Raw genomic sequence first — 23,686 nt, 5'->3', positions numbered from 1 at the left:
TTGGTAGGCAGAAAACATCTTCCGAGATTGTCCTAAATGCTTTCTCCGAAAATTATTTTGAGCAGTTAGTCCACGAACCCATGCGAATTGTAAATGGTTGCAAAAACAATCTTGACCTCTTAGCCACAAACAATCCAGAGCTAATAGAGAGCATCATGACTGATACAGGGATTAGTGATCACAAGGTCATTGTAGCTAGGCTCAATACCGTTTCTTCCAAATCCACCAGAAACAAATGCAAAATGATTTTATTTAAAAAAGCGGATAAAGTGTCACTAGAAGCCTTCCTAAGAGACAATCTCCATTCCTTCTGAACTGACTATGCAAATGTAGACGAGATGTGGCTGAAATTCAAAGATATAGCAGCAACAGCAATTGAGAGATTCATACCTCATAAATTGGTAAGAGATGGAACTGATCCCCCATGGTACACAAAACAGGTCCGAATGCTGTTGCAGAGGCAATGGAAAAAGCATGCGAAGTCAGAAGAACGCAAAATCCTGAAGATTGGCTAAAATATACAGACGCGCGAAATTTGGCACAGACTTCAATGCAAGATGCCTTTAATAGGTTCCACAACGAAACATTGTCTCGAAATTTGGTAGAAAATCCGAAGAAATTCTGCTCGTGTGTAAAGTACACAAGCAGCAAGACGCAGTCAATACCTTCGCTGCACAGTGGCGATGGTACTGTTACCGACGACTGTGCCGCTAAAGCGGAGTTATTGAACGCAGTTTTCGGAAATTCCTTCACCAGGGAAGACGAATGGAATATTCCAGAATTTGAAATACGAACAGCTGCTAGCATGAGTTTCTTAGAAGTAGATACCTTAGGGGTTGCGAAGCAACTCAAATCGCTTGATACGGGCAAGTCTTTAGGTACAGATTGTATACCAATTAGGTTCCTTTCAGATTACACTGATACAATAGCCCCCTACTTAGCAATCATATACAGCCGCTCGCTCACCGATAGATCTGTACCTACAGATTGGAAAATTGCACAGGTCGCACCAGTGTTTAAGAAGGGTAGTAGGAGTAATCCATCGAACTACAGACCTATATCATTGGCGTCAGTTAGCAGTAGGGTTTTGGAGCATATACTGTATTCAAACATTATGAGTCACCTCGAAGGAAATGATCTACTGATACGTAATCAGCATGGTTTCAGAAAACATCTCTCTTGTGCAACGCAGCTAGCTCTTTATTCGCACAAAGTAATGGCCGCTATCGACAGGGGATCTCAAGTTGATTCCATATTTCTAGATTTCCAGAAAGCTTTTGACACCGTTCCTCACAAGCTGCGGGCCTATGGGGTATTGTCTCAGTTGTGTGACTGGGTTCGTGATTTCCTGTCAGGAAGGTTGCAGTCTGTAGTAATAGACGGCAAATCATCGAGTAAAATTGAAATGATATCAGGTGTTCCCCAGGGAAGCGTCCTGGGACCTCTGGTGTTCCTGATCTATATAAATGACCTGGGTGACAATCTGAGCAGTTCTCTTAGGTTGTTCGCAGATGATGCTGTAATTTACCGTCTAGTAAGGTCATCCGAAGACCAGTATCAGTTGCAAAGTGATTTAGAAAAGATTGCTGTATGGTGTGGCAGGTGGCAGATGACACTAAATAACGAAAAGTGTGAGGTGATCCACACGAGTTCCAAAAGAACTCCGTTGGAATTCGATTACTCAATAAATAGTATAATTCTCAAGGCTGTCAATTCAATTAAGTACCTCGGTGTTAAAATTACGAACAACTTCAGTTGGAAAGACCACATAGATAATATTGTGGGGAAGGCGAACCAAAGGTTGTGTTTCATTGGCAGGACACTTAGAAGATGCAACAAGTCCACTAAAGAGACAGCTTACACTACACTCGTTCGTCCTCTGTTAGAATAATGCTACGCAGTGTGGGATTCTTACCAGGTGGGATTGACAGAGGGCATCGAAAGGGTGCAAGAAAGGGCAGCTCGTTTTGTATTATCACGTAATAGGGGAGAGAGTTTGGCAGATATGATACGCGAGTTGGGATGGAAGTCATTAAAGCAAAGACGTTTTTCGTCGCGGCGAGATCTATTTACAAAATTTCAGTCACCAACTTTCTCTTCCCAATGCGAAAATATTTTGTTGAGCCCAACCTACATAGGTGGGAATGATCATCAAAATAAGAGAAATCAGAGCTCGAACAGAAAGGTTTAGGTGGTTTTTTTTCCCGCGCGCTGTCCGGGAGTGGAATGGTAGAGAGATAGTATGATTGTGGTTCGATGAACCCTCTGCCAAGCTCTTAAATGTGAATTGCAGAGTAATCACGTAGATGTAGATGTAAAGAGAGGGCGCTGCCAGTGGGCAGTTTGGTCCATCTATCAAGTTTTCGACACATGTGCAGAATAGTTAGAGCGCGCTATATATTGCGGAACAGTGGACATTTTCGCCAGTCTGCGACGGCTCGCCTGAAGATGACTGGCAGGTGGCCAGTTGAAATATTGTGCGAGATATTGAATGACAACCGGCTGCAAGCCCGAAATTTGTTTGAACTTTCTCTAGATTGCCCATGATGGTGTCATGTGGGTGTCCATGGCCATGCTACAGATTTTAATATTAGAGGCTAGTCTATAAGCAATTTGTTGGAGGTATTGGTTGACAAGAGTGGAGATTCTTTCACTGGAAGGACAGTTACTAATTACAATGGTCAGGAGGTCAAGTTTATGGATCTTGCTGGTAGCATGTTGTCGGCAATGCCAGATCTGGGTGCTATGAACGGATGACAGACATTCAGTGGGGTAGGACTGTTGTTGATGGGTAATGGTGCTCTGAGGTGGGAGTAGTAAAGAATTAAATTTCAAACCTGCTATTGTCGCTTTATAAACTTCTTTCCTTTCGCTCAGCCTGCAGATTCTCTTTGTATAGTGTGTTGGCTTTTATAATTTTTTTCTCAGCTATTATTGTTGCCATTTGATACCATGGCCTGATAAACCATTTAATAGTGGGCTCACATCTGTTTCGTAATAAAAGACGGATGGATTTAGGAATAGATTACCAATTTCTGCTGCACCATGTCCTCGTATTGTTTTTGGTGATGTTACTATGGGGGTCAAACCAAAGATTGGCATCAATAGCTCTGAGTGCCCTCAAGCATAACTGTCTGAGGTTTAGTCAGTATTGAAATCATGGCGATAGACTACCTCTCAATTATTTCTAATAAGCCTTGTTAGTATCCTCTGTAATTGCTTCATACAGATGAAAAGCATACTATCCCAATTCATAATGTTACCATAATTTGCCACTTAATACCATAAGCACACAAATTCTCTCACTTTCACACTGCAGATGCACTAAACCTAAAATCCTAATTAGCTACCACTTTTACTGCAACTTTTTAATCAGTAAAATGTCAGATTTTGTGGCACTTGCAAATTTCAGCTATACAGTTTATGGTTATAGTGTATGGGGACATATACAATGTATGTATGTATGTGTGTATGTATGTATCACAGAATCAAAATTCTCATCTTGTTGCTCTGAAGAGTTGAACAGAGTAGAACAGATTTCCATTGAATATATTTACACAACCAGGGATGTGTCATACCCACAAAATAACAATGTACACTGTTTTGCAAAACTTACGGACAAGAATAACTTTCGCATATGTTACGGCCAAGTAACATAGCTTGAGGAAACTTGGACAATACATAGAAAGAACTGCTACAATATAGCACAGAGGGTAACTGGAAGAAATGCACAATGAGACAAACATAAATGACAGTTTTATTCAAAGACAATAATTACACCACAATTCATGATAATTCCCTGAACATTATAAATGATAGGACATAGGTTCTTAATAGGATGTGTGATCACTGCAGATGGCAATGCATGCTCTGAAATGTGCTCCCATGCTGGCCACAAGGTAGGTAGGGAGTCCTTGTGGTAGAAGGCATGCCATTCCTCTATCTGTGCGACAATGCTGGTGGTGATTGGTGTATGTGGATGTGCTGCAATAAATCTCCCCAACCCATTCCACATATGCTTGATGGCATTTAATTTGAGGGAATGGGCAGGCCAGTCCATTTGCTGCATATTCGCGGAGTACAGTGTCACAATAATGTTAACTGTAGAGTGTACCATGTTCAAAGATTTTAAGGACAGTATGCTGTAAGGGTGTAAATGTCTATGGTGTCGAGGAGAGTTGGTGATATGGACCCTCGGTGCTGAATTGAGATTGTGAGATCATGCATGTTGGTGTTCATAGGAATATATAAGGCCGAGAATTGAACCTTGGAAGACTATGTCTAAGTAATAATACTTATAGGTAAAAGAAAATTAGGTTCTGTTCAGATTGGTGTCGTGATTTATGGTGGAGATATTCTAGGAGTGGTGGACAGCTGCTCATAACATCAGAGCAGGCAGGAGCTTGGAGTCTACAGAGCAAGTTCATCCATGTTGAAGTTCTGCAATTATAGGACTCTTGAACCCAGGGAGATCTATATATAACAGAGGACTGAATTTGACTCAGAACTATGAGTGTCTGTTTTTATTATTAGCTGATTGTTTGAAGTTATTGTCAATTGGAAATTGAATCTATTTGTAATGGGGCAATAAAACCTGTTTGTGAACCTACTAGCAGCTGTTACTGCGTAATAGTAGTCATATCGCAGAAAAAGTCTGATGCCAGGTGAAGTCCATCCGAATCAAGTAAGAAAGTTTGCTTCAAGGCAGAGAGAACCCTCACAACCCTCATACAACATTATGCCTCCCAAAACTGTAACACTTGGATCACCAAAATGATCATGTTCAAGAACATTCCTGTCTGCATTATGTGTTGAAACATGTCCACATGCACCAACAACCTTCCAGCATTGTCAACCGCACTAGTGGAGGAATGGAATGCGCCACCACAAGAGCTCCTTACCAACCTTTTGGTCTGCATGGGAGCACGGTGCAGAGCGTGTGTAGCTGTGTGTGGTGATCACACACCCAGTTAAGTACCATGTTCCACCTCTTGTAATGTGCAGGGGCCCACCATGAACTGCAGTGACTTCACTGTAATTATTGTCATTTCTGTTCATCTCATTGTGCATTTCTTTTAGTTATCTTCTGTAGCGTATCAGTTCTTTCTCTATATGCTCTACATTCATTGAGTTATAATAACAATGCATTTCATTCAGCTGTGTTACTTGGCAGTGACACATCAGCACACCAGTGATTTTGAAATTTCAAAGGGTTGTGATAATTTCAGAGTTAGTGCTTTTTTCATATTTGTGAAATATGTTTTCCTGTAGTATGTATATCTATGTTGCTGAAATGGAGGATGTGCAAGGAAAACCCAAAATTGTTAATTCCCCATTTTAAAGGTGAAATTCGCCATGGAAGATAATTCTGTGGTTCAATATACACAATTGTTAAAGTGATTCACATACAGGTGAATATTGGTGGTGCATAGGTATACTTACAGCTTAAAAATTCACACTAGCCTTCACTCTTCTGCTAGTCGGCAGATACATTCATCAGTATGATCTTTCTCACCAATTATTTGTTGGTTTCAAACACAACCAAAATAAATGTTTACTATATCTCTGTAAATAATTAAAGCATAATGAATGTAATTAAATTTGTAGATTGGAAAATTAAAAAGTACCTATGAGACAAATTTTTGTTAGACAAAATTTCTCAACTTTTTTGTTTTATTGATACCTGCTTCACTGAAACCAGTGTGTGAATAATCCTGGAGATGAATTATGCTGGTTATTGTCTCTGTCAGTGGCTTGAAATTCCTTTGACTGGATAGCTGCTTCATTTTTTTATCAGTCATTTAGGTAATGTAAATATTGTAATATGTGACTAATTGACTGTTGATTTGTAAAAGATGCCCACAAATATGTGTTTTAGCTTTATTGTGCTGAAATAGTCTGTTATTTCTGTGTGATGATGTGGAGGTATGTTATTTAATGTATTTTTTTTTGTGATTTCAGTCAAACGAGGTTGGTTCATTGTTGAAGGAACAGGAAAAATCTGGCCGTCTGATAGCAGCAATCTGTGCTGGTATGTTGAAATCAAATTCAAATCAAATTTATATATAATAGAAGGAAATTCAGTATTTTAAACATAGCTGCGCTACAGCAACGGTTCCACGTAATCAGACTAAGAGCAGCCGACCAGTTGCAAAGGATAAAGTAATCTTTACCTAGGTTTCAATAGATATAAATCTATCTTCTTCAGAAGATGGCAGTATTATAACAACATGAAGTGATATGTCCTTATCGTTTAGGCAAACATCTGCATAGTTACATTAATTATATTTTATATGATTAATGTAACCATGCAGATGTTTGCCTAAACGATAAGGACATATCACTTCATGTTGTTATAATACTGCCGTCTTCTGAAGAAGATAGATTTACCTTAGGGGGAAAAAAGGACAGGTATACACTCGCACACACGCACATATCCATCCACACATACAGACACAAGCAGACATATTTAAAAACAAAGTTGTTTTTAAATATGTCTGCTTGTGTCTGTATGTGTGGATGGATATGTGCGTGTGTGCGAGTGTATACCTGTCCTTTTTTCCCCCTAAGGTAAGTCTTTCCGCTCCCGGGATTGGAATGACTCCTTACCCTCTCCCTTAAAACCCACTTCCTTTCGTCTTCCCCTCTCCTTCCCTCTTTCCTGATGAGGCAACAGTTTGTTGCGAAAGCTTGAATTTTGTGTGTATGTTTGTGTTTGTTAGTGTGTCTATCGACCTGCCAGCACTTTCGTTCAGTAAGTCACCTCATCTTTGTTTTTTATATATATATTTTTACAATTTTGACGAATTGTTTGCAAAATTTGTTCCCATTGATTCTGAATCATAGGAAGAAGTTTGTGTAATTCTGACAGAAGTTGGCACTGACAGAATGGATCAGTGAACCTAACAGACCTGCAAATTTATCTTTTCTTCTTCTCTCTCTCTCTCTCTCTCTCTCTCTCTCTCTCTCTTTCTTTTCTTTTTACTGAAGCTGTTCTCCTTGAACGCAGAGGCACAGCTGTATGATTGTGGAAAAAGACCTGTTTACAAGGCCAAAAGACTAATTGGCAATACGTATTGACACCTTGATTAGAAGTAATGACACAAACACACAACAAAGAAACAGCCTTCAGTTACACTTTTAAATCAGATTAGATTCACTATTTTTTTCCATAAATTCAGTGTGAAGAGGTCTTAGAGGATGTGGAAAATGACAAAAAAACCTAAAATATACATTTACATTAAATAGTATGGTTATATTATTTCACCAATGGTATGTAAAAAGTCAAAATTTTTGTACATTTTTTTCATTTTCACATTATCTAAAATACTTAGTACAAACATTCAGTGGATATGTCAAACCTGACCACCATTTACACTCTTAATGTACAATTGCACAGTGGGAGAAGGGCAGTGTCTGGCTGCCTCTCCAACATCTTTCACCACTGCAGTATTCTGAGAAGTTGTGTAAGATGGTTACAATCTGAAGGTCATGGCAAAGTGGAAGCAACAGAAGGCATGTCTACAATACAAAGGGATAAATATTAGGAGGTGGATATTGCAGCTCACTTTCATAAATTGGGTTTTTACAATAGGATTCATTTACAGCTTTTTGTGCTTCTATCACTGCAGTAAATTTATATCTCAAATGAGTTATTGTGTTTAATGATAATAACAATGACTTATGGGAATTTAACTCTTGAGGTCTGATGTTAGTATATTTACACACAATTGAATTTTACAATTGTGATATACCTGGAACAATGGTTCTGTGAAATATGTTTTATTCATCTCATAACATACATAATTTCAGAACATATGTCTGATGTACAAGAGACATATCGAGGTTACAATTTGATTATTTGAAATTTTGTCACACGTACAATATTGCCTGGTGAAGAATTTACTTATTTAAAATTTGTCAAGCTTACAACATTTACATCCACTATAACTATCGTAATTTTTATTCCATTATTGGGTTCCAGCTCAAAGTCTCACTTCATCTTTCATGAAACCTTCCACTGAGTAGTAGCATCTTTAAATGAGAATAATCATATAATTTGCTTTTTAAAATATTTATCTTCATATGCATGGAGAGCTGCATCAAACCAGTCTGGACTGAAGACCACAACAACAACAACAACATCATCATCATCTTCATATTTATTATGCCACACCCTTTTATTTTTTTGTGAATTCTCATGGCTACATACTCACGAGTCTGAGCACGCAATTTTAAGTGATGTGAGGTGAGCAGTGTGTTCAATATGGTTTTTCTGAAAAGATCAGTTCTGCTGCATAGGAAAAGAATCACCTCAAAATGTGGTTGGAAAGTGTATATATGAAGAAGGTAGACACAAAACTTAACGACACAATGCGCTGCATTACTGGTTCCATCAAATCAACCCCATGCCACTGGTTACCTGTACTGAGTCACATCCCTCCACCTCACTTAAGCCGGAAACAAGCGCTACTGAGGGAGGCCAAGAAAATCTCTGCATCACCCTCTTTACCACTGTACTGGGAATTCTGTCATCCGCCACAGCAACAATTGCTATCAAGAAGATCCGCAAGTGTTGCTGCAGGACAACTCCTCGTGGATGGTTTTGATATAAATGAAAGCTGGAAGCATGAATGGTCAACAACAAAAAATTAGGAACAAGAGTCCATCACCTTGATCCCACAAAGAAGCGAAAAGGTTTTGACCTACCAAGGAACCTTTGGTGCCGCCTTAACAGTTTAAGGACTGGACATGGTTGTTGTAGTTACTTCAGGTACCAATGGGGCTGGATCAGTTCACCAATGTGTGAATGTAATCAAGAAGAGCAGACAATTGAACATTTAGTCCAACACTGTCCACTTCATTCATACCCTGGAATTCCTGATGACTTGTTCACTCTCACACCCAGGTTTAAAAACATGCACTTTAAGGTTTAATCTTGTCTAATATCATATGTATATTGTATAAAATCATTTGCTTTATATAAACTGTATATTGTATGAAATCACCATACGATTAAATAAAATAAATAAATAAAACCTCAAAATGTATAAAAAGGGGAAAGTTAATATTATTAGGTGTTTAAATAATGATTGACATGATGCCCAACATTTTCTGAGTTTCCTCAAAAAAATATGTCATATCTAATAACAGGTTCAAAGTATGCTATTTTCCTGGTGCCCAAAAGAGTGGCACTGGCAAAAATTTTCACTGTAAATGCAAGGCTGTTTAATTTATTTACTAGTATTCTATATGTGAATTCCAACTCAAATTTCTTTCCAAGTTTATTCCTAGGAATCTGACGGAGTCAAGTTCAGGTTCAAAGTATGCTATTTTCCTGGTGCCCAAAAGAGTGGCACTGGCAAAAATTTTCACTGTAAATGCAAGGCTGTTTAATTTATTTACTAGTATTCTATATGTGAATTCCAACTCAAATTTCTTTCCAAGTTTATTCCTAGGAATCTGACGGAGTCAAGTTCTTCCATTTTTTGATTATTGTGAATAATACAGATTTCTTCAGGTTTTAACTGTTTGCTTTTAAACTCATCATGTGGAGTTTTGAAATGTTTATCCTTAAGCCATTTAGATTGAACCATGTTTCCAAGTTACTTAACGTATTCATGATACTCTGTGGCATGTTGTCAGAATTTTCATTTTCAATTAGGACAGAAGAATCATCTGCAAAAAGTTTAGATGAGTATTTATATTGAGAGGCAAGTCATTTACATAGAACAAGAATAAAATTGATCCAAGGAAGCCAAATTGGTTATTTGAAATAATATCGTACTATGGGATGAAACTTTGTATCAATAAGGCAGTAATTTTTTCAAATATTTTTGATATGACTGGGAGTATAGAAATGGGGTGAAAATTTCTCATATCTTTTGAACATTTTTTTTAAACAATGGTTTTACTTTCACATATTTCAAGAAATCAGAGAAGGAACAGTCCTCAAATAATTTGTTTATTATGAGAGAGAGAGAGAGAGAGAGAGAGAGAGAGAGAGAGAGAGAGAAGACCTTGACTGCTATTGCCTTTCAACCTAAAACTATTTACTTTCTGCTCATAATTTGCTTCATCTGAATCAGATTTTGCTACATTTATGAAGTACTTGTTGAAGCGATCATATATTTAAGCTGGTTTTACAACAGATTTTTCCAGTTTTGAAATGTCTTGCTTGTAATTTTTGACACCTAATTCAGACTTAACTACAGACCATACTGCTCATTTTATTTTTTTGCCCTAGAGTGAATTTATTATTTGCGATTTGTTTTGAAGCTTTCACAATTTTTTTAAAAATAGTTTTATAGTTTCAAACATATTTTACAAAATCAGGATCTGTGTTGTAGCTGGTTGAGCAGCTTCCTTTTTCTATCACTGAAAATTTTTATTCCTGGTGTGATCCATCTTAACTTATTTGATATTTTATTGCAATATTATCTTGGTGGAAAAGTTTCATTACATGCTTAAAGAAAACTGTTTAAGAATACAACCAAACACATGGAGGTACGAAGTACCGGGTGAATCAGTCTTGCGCAAGAACTTTTGTTAGAGGCAAACTGTTTGTTGATACTTCCCGGTGACACTAACACCCTTTCATAATCGAGTAATCTATTATGTCTCTGAGAGGTGGCAGGGTGTAGGCACTCGGCAGCATTCGTATGTAATGTGTGTTGCCTATAATTCAGTCATCCGTTCTGCATATGAAGTGCGTAGGCTGAGCTTATAAAATATCTTTCTCCACTTAGAATCACTCATTCTTAAGGTTTTCTTGTTGTAAATAACTGTACCAATATACTGAGATAGCTAGTATGCAGATGCAGCACACCAGGTTAGTAGACCCTGATAACTTGGTGAAATCTCGTCACCCCAGAACCAACAAATGCAATAAAATGACACCTAGCATCACCAGGCCACATCAGTGAAGTTTTTGTCTCTAACGAAAGTTGTTCCCCATGATCTATCACCCCCTAGACATTTGACCCAAGGACTTTGGAATGATACTGGTGAGACTCGTAAATTTCATAAAAATGTGGGGGAGTTTGCATTCATAAGATATAGTAGCCGTTTTTGTGTTCAGTCAAGGATATTTTTAATGATGTAATGTTTTTACTAGCCTTGTAGGTTTTGGACTGAACAGTCTCTTGAGAAAGGTTCTATGTTGTTGGTTTATCTGTCTTAACTAGAATTAATGGGGTCTAAAATCCATAAAAGTGTAATAAACCAGTCAAAATGGGTTTTGAGCTGTAAGAAGTGTCGTGTTAAGGTCTAAAAATATTCCATGTCATTGATATGAAGCTTGTTTCCAAACATTTAATTTATGTTAGAAAGCATAACTCATGTAAAATCAAATGTTTTCTCTCTTGTGTTGAGAAGTTTGCAGAATTTAAAAAATTGGTGATGCCAGTCATAAAAGTGAGGCCAATAAACCACGCAGGATCACAGAGATGAGTGTCTTCTTGTCCACATCTGTCTGGAATGCTAACTTACCAGAAGACTAGTTTGTCTCTGTGGCTGCTATTGTAATGGTGGAAAAATGAGTACTTTCTCTGGTGATATTCAGTTGCAGCCTTCCTCTAACCCCATCCCTCCACTTTACTGCCCTCTGTGCTTGAAGTTCTGGGAAGGAGCAAGCTGGGGTGCAGATGTCCAGGAAGGCTGTTCGGCCATGCCTGATATAAATAGTAAAATGCATAAGATAATAACCAAATGTCATCTAAACAAAACTGTTCACAAGGCTTACTTAGGTAACTTCAGTTCTGCACTGATGCTGTGTTGATTTTTGAGTATTACATAGCATTTAGTGAACAATATATACACAAGTTAGTCAGCTAAGGAAAAAAAAATCACAGCTGAGTGCTATCTGTTGGGAGGCCAGACAAACTTGCGGTTCCAGAAGAGGGACAGCAGCCTTTTCAGTAATTGCGGGGGCCAACAGTCTGGATAATTGACTGATCTGACCTTGTAACATCAACCAAAATGGCCTTGCCGTGCTGGTACTGCGAACGGCTGAAAGCAAGGGGAAACTACAGCTGTAATTTTCACCGAGGGCAGCTGTGTTGTATGGTTACATGATGATGGCATCCTCTTGGGTAAAATAGTCCTCCACTTGGATCTCCGGATGGATACCACTCAGGAGGACGTTGGTATCAGGAGAAACAAAACTGGTGTTCTACAGATCGGAGTGTGGAATGTCAGATCCCTTAATCAGGCAGGCAGGTTAGAAAATTTAAAAAGGGAAATGGGTAGGTTAAAGTTAGATATAGTGGGAATTACTGAAGTTCGGTGGCAGAAGGAACAAGACTTCTGCTCAGGTGAATACAAAATCAAATAGGGGTAATGCAGGAGTAGGTTTAATAATATAAAAAAATAGTAGCATGGGTAAGCTACTACAAACAACATAGTGAATGCATTATTGTAGCCAAGGCAGCCACGAAGCCCACACCTACCACAGTAGTTACAAGTTTATATGCCAACTAGCTCCGCATATAACAAAGAGATTGAAGAAATGTATGATGAGATAAAAGAAATTATTCAGATAGTGAAGGGAGACGAAAATTTAATAGTCATGGGGGAATGGAATTCAATAGTAGGAAAAGGAAGGGAAGGAAAAAGTAGTAGGTGAAAATGGAATGGGGGTAAGGAATGAAAGAGGAAGCCGCCTGGTAGAATTTTGCACAGAGCATAACTTAATCATAGCCAACACTTGATTTAAGAATCAAAGAAGGTTGAATATGTGGAAGAGGCGTGGAGACACTGGAAGGTGGCAGATAGATTATATAATGGTAAGACAGAGATTCGGGAACCAGGCTTTAAATTGTAAGACATTTCCAGGGGCAGATGTGGACTCTGACCACAATTCATTGGTAATAAACTGTAGACTAAAACTGAAGAAACTGCAAAAAGGTAGAAGTTTAAAGAGATGGGACCTGGATAAACTGAAAGAACCAGAGCTGCAGAGAGTTTGGGAGAGCATTAGGGAACGATTGACTAGAACAGGAGAAAGAAATACATTAGAAGAAGAGTGAGTTGCTTTGAGGGATGAAATAGTGAAGGCAGCAGAGGATATCAGGTAGGTAAAAAGTAGAGGGCTAGTAGAAATCCTTGATGTTGAATTTAACCGATGAAAGGAGACAGTATAAAAATGTAGTAAATGAAGCAGGCAAAAAGGAATACAAATGTCTAAAAATGAGATTGACAGGAAGTGCAAAATGGTTAAGCAGGGATATGGTTAGAAGACAAATATAAGGACATAGAGGCATATTTCACTAGGGGTAAGATAGATACTGCCTACAGGAAAATTAAAGAGATCTTTGGAAAAAAGAGAACCACTTCTATGAGTATCAAGAGCTTAGACGGAAAACCAGTTCCAAGCAAAGAAGGGAAAGCAGAAAGGAGCACATAGACCCTCTATACAAGGGCGATGTACTTGAGGACAATATTATGGAAATGGAAGAGGATGTAGAAGAAGATGAAATGGGAGATACGATACTGTGTGAAGAGTATGACAGAGCACTGAAAGACCTGAGTCAAAAGAAGTCCCCAGGAGTAGACAACATTCCATTAGCACTATTGATAGACTTTGGAGAGCCGGCCCTGACAGAATTCTACTATCTGGTTAGCAAGGTGTATGAACAGGTGAAATACCCTCAGACTTCAAGGAGAAAATAATAATTCCAATCCCAAAGAAAGCAGATGTTTGTTTGGAGTGTAGCCATGTATGGAAGTGAAACATGGATGATAAATAGTTTTGACAAGAATAGAATAGAAGCTTTTGAAATGTGGTGCTACAGAAGAATGCTTTAGATTAGATGGATAGATCACATAACTGATGAGGAGGTACTGAATAGAATTGGAGAGAAGAGAAATTTGTGGCACAACTTGACTAGAAGAAGGGATTAGTTGGTAGGACGTATTCTGAGGCATCAAGGGATCACCAATTTAATATTGGAGGGCAGCGTGGTCATAGAAGACCAAGAGATGAGTACACTAAGCAGATTCAGAAGGATGTAGGTTGCAGTAGGTACTGGGAGATAAAGAAGCTTGCATAGGTTGGAGTAGCATGAAGAGCTGCATCAAACCAGTCTCTGGACTGAAGACAACAACAACAACAACAACAACACTATGTAATTTAAAGAGCACCAACTGAAAATTACCAACATTGCTTATAAATGCTTGTGAACTCAAGAGCTTCTTAAAAAAGGAGACAGACATGGGCACAATCTTCCTGACACCTTAAAAAAAGAGGATGAATTGGCATTCAGAAAATCCTAGTGCAAGCCTGCAAATTGATTTCAGAATCGCAGTGTACATAATTCGCTGCGCATTCTTCAAACAACAGGTGGTAATTTACTTAACTTCAAAGTGTCATAAACAATCGTTTGAGAAAAATTGCATGGCGAAAAAACTTGTAAATCTGAAACCTGTAGTTTTTAGTTTTTTATGAAAAAAGTAAAACATTTCCAGATAAACTGCTTTCACAAGGGATGCACCCCTGATTTGTTTGTATAAGGAAGCTTTTTCAGCAGTGAAGCAGATGTTCAGCTTTCTACACACACACACACACACACACACACACACACACACACACACTCTCTCTCTCTCTCTCTCTCTCTCTCTATATCTCTCTCTCTCCCCCTCTCCCCCCCCTCCTCCCCCCTCCCCCCCCCTCCCCCCCCCCTCCCCCCTCTCCCTTCGAACAGAATATTTGCACTTGTTGTAAACATATTAGTTAAATCAGGATTTGCTGGCATCATTTCCATGGGTTTCCAAATGCCAATTACACGCGGAACAAATAACATTCATGTCTCCTAAGAAGTTTCCTAGTGTGCACTGCTTACTGCTTCAAAGAAACTAACTGATACCTTTAGACAAGTATAATTAGCAAATTCTTATGACAAAACCAATGGCCAATGACCTCGTAGACCATTACATTCAGCTTCTTCGCATACATCATCAACAGAAAATCTACTGCTGTCTGTATGTGTGTGCCTCCAGCCACTATTGCCTAGCACACAAATTAGTCTGTTTAGGAATTTAGTACACCAACCAACAGAAAAATATTGGCCTGTGAGCTGAACTATCTGAGTAAAGTTCACAGTTCCTGTGTTATATATTAGTACTGAGCAAGGCACAAAACTGATAAATCTGAGTTCAGGACGGTAATTAACTTCCTAGTGGTGAGCAACACAGACATGTGCATTCAGCTCTTCCCACATAATTTTGCGAGTGCCCCTTTTATCATGTCGGGCATAATTTTTGGGCTGTCTGCACAATGAAAGTTGCTATTTCCTATCAAATCGTTCTCTGTTGCTCTGAAACATCAGAGGCTTCCATTTTCCCTCAAATCTCTTTCTTTCGCTGTGAATCATTGGGGGCCGCATTTTACATGTTGTTGAATCTCAACCAGATACATACAGATATACTTCCTCATGCCAGCAATTTTGTATGGAACCTTGCTTCAAGATATACACTCATAAATATTATCAATACGTTTCTTCTGCTTTTATAACATTGAACACAATATTTGCATTTCCTGTATTATGTACATTAAATGTCAATTAAAAATCAATTCTAAATTAAGTTTTTGGTTTTCTTGTTACATTCTGTTTATCCAATCTTTACAACTATTCTGATTATCAAGTTCATATGCCCCATGCGTTTGTGCAGATAAATCAGAAAATCTTCCGCTATTGGAGGACGAACAGGCCACAAAATGAGTGTTTTAGGAAGCTGCTCCAAGGCAAGTTTCCAGTGTTCATGACATGAATGAAGAATACAAAACATTCATTAACAGTATTCTCACCTTTCTTGAAAGCCTTTTTCCTCCAAAAGTAACTCCTATCAAGCTGAAAGCTTAAGACCTTGGATTATTCAAGCTGTAACAGTATTTTGCAGGAAAAAAGGTGAACTGAATCTGTCAGTAAGTAACAGATTTGATGTTCCTACTACAACTCTTTACAAGAAATATTGCAAAATATTGAAGACAGTAATCCACAGATCAAATCAAATGCATTATGACGTATAATAAGGGAAAGGTAGCAACTTAACTATAGAGGACAGGTGTGAGGCAAGCAGAAATGCATAATAGAAAACAGTTATCACTAGCTTTTGAGTTCTTTCTCCTTTTCTAGCAAAAGTACACACAACCACACTGACCCCCCAAGTACACACCTGTAGTAGCGGTAACACTAAATGCCTGTCTTTGCCTTATTTTACGCATTTTCCACCTAGGGATTTGCATTATTGTTATACAAATGAATTATGAGAAGAGGATAGGTACATCAAGCAACAAAATTAAGACAATATAATGTTCTTTCAACAGTAATGTTCCTAGTTGGTACATTTGTTTTGCTTGTAAATGGTACAAACATAATAAATGAAGTATATTTTTAGAAAAAGCTATTAATGGAATTTTTGTGTACATTAATAAACAGTTTCTAGGCAATTCAGTGTTATCACACTTTGTGAAAAATCTCTCCTTACACAGTTCAGAAGATGGAAGAGGTTCCACGCAACATATCCATGAAATGTGAGGACAAGCAGATTGAGTGTAGATTTGCTCTGTTAAATTTATGGGATTACAACTTAATAAACTAGTTGGGAGGAGCATACCACAGAACATAAGAAAACTTTGTTCATTACGTGAAGTTGTCAAAAAAAGCTGGCATACTTTGTTTACTTTAATTCCTTAAGTTGTTGTTGTTGTTGTTGTTGTTGTTGTTGTGGTCTTCAGTCCAGCGACTGGTTTGATGCAGTTCTCCATGCTACCCTATCCTGTGCAAGCTTCTTCATCTTGAAGTTCCTACTGCAACCTACATCCTTCGGAATCTGCTTAGTGTATTCATCTCCTGGTCTCCCTCTACGATTTTTACCCTCCATGCTGCCCTCCAGTACTAAATTGGTGATCTTGATGCCTCAGAAAGTGTCCTACCAACCGATCCCTTCTTCTAGTCAAGTTGTGCCACAAACTCCTCCTCTCCCCAATTCTGTTCAATACCTCCTCATTAGTTATGTGATCTACCCATCTAATCTTCAGCATTCTTCTGTAGCACCACATTTCGGAAGCTTCTATTCTCTTCTTGTCCAAACTATTTATCGTCCATGTTTCACTTCCATACATGGCTACACTCCATACAAATACTTTCAGAAACGACTCCCTGACACTTAAATCTATAGTCGATGTTAACAAGTTTCTCTTCTTCAGAAACGCTTTTCTTGCCATTGCCAGTCTACATTTTATATCCTCTCTACTTCGGCCATCATCAGTTCTTTTGCTCCCCAAATAGCAAATCTCATCTACTACTTTAAGTGTCTCATTTCCTAGTCTAATTCCCTCAGCATCCCCCGATTTAATTCGACTACATTCCATTATCCTCCTTTCAAGACACTATCCATTACTTTCGACTGCTCTTCCAGGTCCTTCGCTGTCTCTGACAGAATTACAATGTCATCAGTAAACCTCAAAGTTTTTATTTCTTCTCCATGGCTTTTAATTCCTATGCCAAATTTTTCTTTTGTTTCCTTTACTACTTGCTCAGTATACAGTTGAATAACATCGGGGATAGGCTACAGCCCTGTCTCACTCCCTTCCCAACCACTGCTTCCCTTTCATGCCCCCCAACTCTCATAACTGCCATCTGGTTTCTGTACAAATTGTAAATAGCCTTTTGTTCCCTGTATTTGATCCCTGCCACCTTCAGAATTTGAAACAGTATATTCCAGTCAACATTGTCAAAAGCTTTATCTAAGTCAACAAATGCTAGAAATGTAGGTTTGCCTTTCCTTAATCTATCTTCTAAGATAAGTCATAGGGTCAGTATTGCCTCACGTCTTCCAACATTTCTACAGAACCCAAACTGATCTTCCTCAAGGTCAGCTTCTACCAGTTTTTCCATTCGTCTGTAAAGAATTCATGTTAGTATTTTGCAGCTGTGACTTATTAAACTGATAGTTCAGTAATTTTCACATTATACAATGATGTATCCAAAATGTAGCTTAATTTCAGTGTGCCCAAACAAATAATATATGAATACATTAAGTCCTATTCACACTGGACAGTGTTGCATCAAACACATTTATCCTGTTGTTAGTAGATCAAACGAAGCAGAGCGTTGATGCACACTCATTGTGGTTGTGGCTACATTGTGTTACGCAGAACTGTAGATCCAAGGAGCTGTACCATTCACTGTTAGATGACAATGGCAATCATTTTCATAGCAGTAGTTGACAAATCCATTGTAGTTCTGCCAATTTGCTCAAAATATTAGGTTGGTGCATTCGTTTGTACCATTTTGTTTTGCATGTTGGTATTCTGGTTGCTATGGGTTTGTTTATTGATTGTCATTTTTTATTTGTAGTTCACTGTTGGTACTTGAGTGTACATATTGTCATTTTATCATTTGGAGATAGTGAGTGGAGCTATGGACACTAGAAAATGGAGTGCCAAGTGGAGAAATCGGAACATATGACATATTCTTCTGTTTGAGTTCAATAGAGGGGCGACAGCAGTTGAGGCATGCAGAAACATTTGCGCTGTGTGTGGGGATAATGCCATTGGACAGAGCATGACAAGAAAATGGTTTTCTCATTGATGGAGGATCATTTTGACTTTAGTCACTCTCCATGCTCAGGAAGCCCTTGGGGTTTGATAAAGATCATTTAAATGCACAAATCCACAATGATTCACATCGTTGTACTTGGGAAGTGGCAAATGTTACGATTTATGATCATTCCATCACCATGAGTCATTTGCATTCAATAGGGAAGGTTCAAAAATGGGTACCACGTGATATAAGCTTATCACAAAAATCAGCAGGTGGTCATATGTGCAAATCTGCTTGCTTGTCATCAGTTGGCTCATGTGTTTTTTACTAGTGGTGAGAAATGGTGTCTCTAAACTAACATAAGGAAAAGAAACTACGTTGAGCTCAAATAAAGCAGCAACTCCTCTTACAAAGACCTGCATGCATTCTCAAAAGATAATGTTATGCATCTGGTGGAACAGCAGTGGTGTGGTGTACAATGAATTGCTTCCCCGATGTGTAATCATCACTGCTGATATTTATTTTCGACAACTGAGATGTCTTGCAGATGCAGTCCAAGAACAGTGACCAGGAAGACAGTGTGAAGTGATGTTATTCCACAATAATGCCTGCCCGCATTCTGCTAGACTGACTTAAAACACTGTACAGGAGTTGGGTTGGGAAGTCATTCTGCACCCGCCTCATTCACCTGATCTTGTGCCCTCAGACATTTGAATTAGCTTTGTAAGTCCATTATCCCTTTGGGCACTGCAGCCATTCATGCTGTAACCTGAGCTGAGTTCTGTGTTATTATTGCCTAATGCATGCTGCTGTGCTAAGTAGTGTGCATTTGGGCTTCAGCCCTTTACTGAATGTTACTGGAATGCTTTCTGCAATGTCTCCTTCTGTTGCTTGCCAGGGATAACACCATTGTTGTAGGTGTAAAAATTTGTTTCTGACTTTAAAACTTGCCTGCGAATTAATGTATTTTACAAAAGATGTAAATATATATTTTTCTTCAGTAGTTTCTGATGTGGTTTTGGTAACTTATTGCTTTCAGTATACATCAGTTGTTCAGTGTTTCGTCATAGTTACATATCCATAATTCCTACTGTGCTACGTATACTCTTCGCTCTACTAAATAAAGAAGTAAACAAATTTGATTTTAATTTTCTTATATTTATTTTACATGTATCGTCAGTTACATTCTGTCAGCGTGCAGATTATACTGTTCTGTTGCATGTGAGGGATGAAAGCTACCTGTAATGCAGTTTTTCTTTATGGTAATTTTGTAATTGGACACATTATGTAACTTCTTATGGTGAACAAAATATACCGATTGTCTGTGACATCTTTTTCATATATTGATGTTTGTTGTAAACCACATTATAAACTTTGTAACTTCCATTTCATTGTGCCTTGAGACTTATTTGGTAGCTTCAAGAATGGTTTTCCTCCAGACTAATTGAGTGCCTAATCACTGTTGGAGGGCTGACTGACTGTCTGACTACAACAAGTATGCTTTGCAAACCACACGTCTATGGCACAGCTCTCGTCCTGTTAGGAAATTTGACAGTGTGTTATTTCCAATAACTTCTTGTCCATCTGCTGTGCAATTAGTAATATCTAATAACTTTGATGTAACTTTTGCAACCAGGTATATACCATGTGTACAACTTTGCTTCCGCCGTTTGCGAATAAGTGGCGACAATGGTAAGTAGCAGTCGAAAGAAACAGTTTGCACGCATCAGGCAGTTAGCTTGGACCTTGGTCAACATCACGTGATTCAAACATTAGTCAATTTGTGTCTGCATCATTAAGTTGTTCTTGATTGAAAATGTCAGTTTACGAGCCTAATTCTCGTCATTTGCGGGAGGTGTTATTGTTTTGTTTCAATATGAAGAAAACAGCGGCTTAGTCTCATCGAATGCTCTCAAGTATGTATGGTAAGGACACTGTTAGTGAAAGAACATGTCGTGAGTGGTTTCAATGCTTCAGGGACGGTGATTTTACTGTGGTAGACTGGCATAGTGGTGGAAGAGAGAACGTTTTCAAAGATGCAGAATTGGAGATATTGCTGAGTGAAGACTCGCATTGAAGACTCACATCAAACCAAAGAAGAATTGGCACAATTAGTGGGAGTGATGCAGCATGCTATTTCAAAACACCTCAAGGCCATGGGCATGATTCAGAAAGAAGGAACTTGGGTCCCGTTTGAGCTGAAACCAAGAGACGTTGAAAAGTGTTTGTGAACAGTTGCTTCAGAGGCAAAAACGGAAGGGATTTCTGCATCACATTGTGACCAGGGATGAAAAATGGGTTCATTATGATAACCCTAAAAGCAAAAAATCATCTGGATATCCCGGCCGTGCTTCCACATCAATGGCCAAACCGAATATTTACGGCTCTGCATTTGGCGGGACCAGCTTGGCATTGTGTACCATGAGGTGTTAAAACCAAGTGAAACAATCACAGGTGCTTGCTGTCTAATGCAATTAATGCATTTGAGCAGAGCATTAAAAGACAAATGGCCACAATACAGCGAGAGGCACTATATAGTGATTTTTTAGCATGGCAACGCTCGACCCCACATTGCAAAAGAGGTCAAAACGTACTTGGAAACATTAAAATGGGAAGTCCTACCCCACCTGCCGTATTCTCCAGACATTGCTTCCTCAGACTATCACCTGTTTAGATCAATGGAACATGGCCTGGCTGACCAGCACTTCCGATCTCATGAAGAAGTCACAAATTGGATCGATTCGTGGATCGCTACAAAAGATGAACAATGTTTTCAACACAGGATTCGTACACAGCCCGAAAGATGGGAGAAAGTAGTGGCCAGCGATGCAAAATGCTTTGAATGATACATGTGTAACCAATTTGTTTCATTAAAGCCTCAAATTTTGGGGAAAAAATGGTGGAAGCAAAGTTATACACCATAAATAATATTAAATTTACATCCTTTCCTGTGTGTGTGTGTGTGTGTGTGTGTGTTTTTCCAGCCACAATAATTCAGCTATAGACAGCCACAAAGAATAACTGAGCAATTTATGAAAATGTACGAAAATGGTATGTTCATGTACAATTGTGCAATGAAATCTTAAAGGCAATCGAAATCCCTTGCATCAATATTTTTTATGTATGAATAATTGCATCATAAATTTGCAGTAGATAGGAAAACTCTTTTCATACAAATTTGTTTAGATATTCGCACAATATGTAAAGTTAAATTTCTTGGAACAACTTCTAATCTCTTCTAAATTATACCAGCAGTAAGACAAGGAGACAGTTTGTCCCTGCAATCATTCAATTTATGTTGTAAATAATTATAAAAGAATGGAAAATAGCAGATAAACAAAGGTTAATATGTAACTACATAAATCTGTATAGAATGAAAGAATCAATAAATTGTTTGGCCTTTGCAAATGATCTCATAGTAATGGATGGAACTTCAGAAAATGCAAAGAAAAGACTAAAACTTCTGAAGAAAATGGCTGAAAAGGCAGTTCCCCAAATGGACCATTTTGCAGTGTCAAGGGATCCCTCTCCACGTTTACGAGTTGCTTACAGGTTGTATATATAGGTCCTACATGAAGCCTTGTCAAATTACTGGGTGATAAGTAGTATGGTGGGGCCACCAGCAATGCTTTTGTAAACGTCAGATTTTCCATGTCATGACAGATGCAAATAAATCACAAAGTTAGTTTTACTGTTGTTCACGATCTAAGTGGACTTCCATGCTACTACTTAGGGATTCTGCTTCAACCTTTCATGTAAAACAACCTAGTTCTGACTGTGTGTTCAGTGTACAGTAGATTTATTACAATTCCTGTCAATGTGGCTCCTAACAAATTTGGATCATATTTTGGCAGTTTGTGTCATATGATAGAATGATTTCCTGATGCTGATTCTTTCATTTGCAGCTTGCCAGTATGCCATAAGGCGTTGCAAGGGGCACCTGATTACCGAGATAATGATAGAGTTATCCAAGATTAAAGTCGATTCAAAAGTCTTTATTCATCAGTTTACAATCCTTGGACTGGTCTGTCTATCCCTGATCAAAGGTGAAAAGAGCTTTTCTGAGTGGTGAAAAGTAAAATCCAGTCTGAGATACAGCCTTTTGAAAATCTGACAAAACTGAGGAATAATTTTTTTTTTTTTTAAATTGGGTTTTATCTGGGGTAACTCCATCATTATCTGAGTAGTAAAGGCACCACTTGCACAGCCTTGTGGCATGCTGGCTGGCTACAAATGTAGAAAAAAAATCGGCATCAGGAAGTCATTCTATCATATGATGCAAACTGCCAAAACATGATCTAAATTTGTGTGACAAGTTTTATGAACTGCTTTGACAGCAAATTAGGATAATTTATAAATTATAGAGTGCAGCAATCAGTCCTCTCCCTCTCTCTCTCTCTCTCTCTCTCTCTCTCTCTCTCTCTCTCTCTCTCTCTCTCCTTTTTGTCTTTCCCCACAAATCCAGATTTCAGCTAGCACCTAACCATTATCAATGCACTATTTTTTAATCTCCCTGTTGTTCAGGTGTCGGTCAGTCAAAGAACTGTGATTGCTGACCGAACAACAGGGAACTAACATGCATAGAGATTAAAAAATAGTGCATTGATAATGGCTAGGCACTAGCTGAAATCTGGATTTGCATAATTTATAAATTACGTAAGTTGCTGAGTGCACCCACTTTCCTGATGGAAGGTAACCTGATGAAATTGGGATAAATTTGCTGTGCACCAAGAACATGTTCAGTAACCAAGCTGTTGCACCTAAACAGTGGAGCAGAGTCACCAGCCTCTAATATATTAGTCCCCTTAGAGTATGAGCAATGGTAAGCAAACTTCAGTTATTTGTAACTGTTGCAACATAGAAAAATTGGCCTTTACAAAAGCATGGCAGTTGCCCCCATTGTACTGCCTATCAAGCTGTAATTTGGCATGGCTTCATGTATCCTGTCAATATTTCACCAAAAGGGGAGTGTGTTGAATGAGGACCTTTTTTAAATTTAGGCCACTTGACATGATTAATTCAAATGTTTTTTGAGTAGACAGATGACATGTGAAAGTAACTCACCAAGAATTTTCAAAATGAAGTATGGAAACATCAAAAAAATAGACACCTATAAATATAAACACCTCTAAATATAAACA

General features: G+C 38.3%; 1 protein-coding gene across 1 annotated transcript in view; it reads left to right on the top strand.

The window, feature by feature from the left end:
• The window catches only part of LOC124714646 (Parkinson disease protein 7 homolog), a 140,712-nt gene that overhangs the window by 83,327 nt on the left and 33,699 nt on the right, over nt 1-23,686 (top strand). Inside the window, exon 3 of the mRNA XM_047243039.1 lies at nt 5,962-6,031. Within this exon, the coding sequence (XP_047098995.1) occupies nt 5,962-6,031 (70 nt within the window). The remainder of the gene's footprint in view (nt 1-5,961; nt 6,032-23,686) is intronic.

This window comes from Schistocerca piceifrons, chromosome 1, assembly GCF_021461385.2.
Source record: "Schistocerca piceifrons isolate TAMUIC-IGC-003096 chromosome 1, iqSchPice1.1, whole genome shotgun sequence".
NCBI classification, from domain to species: Eukaryota; Metazoa; Arthropoda; class Insecta; order Orthoptera; family Acrididae; genus Schistocerca; species Schistocerca piceifrons.
The sequence above is the reverse complement of the archived record's forward strand: the minus strand, read 5'-3'. Positions and strand labels throughout refer to the sequence as shown.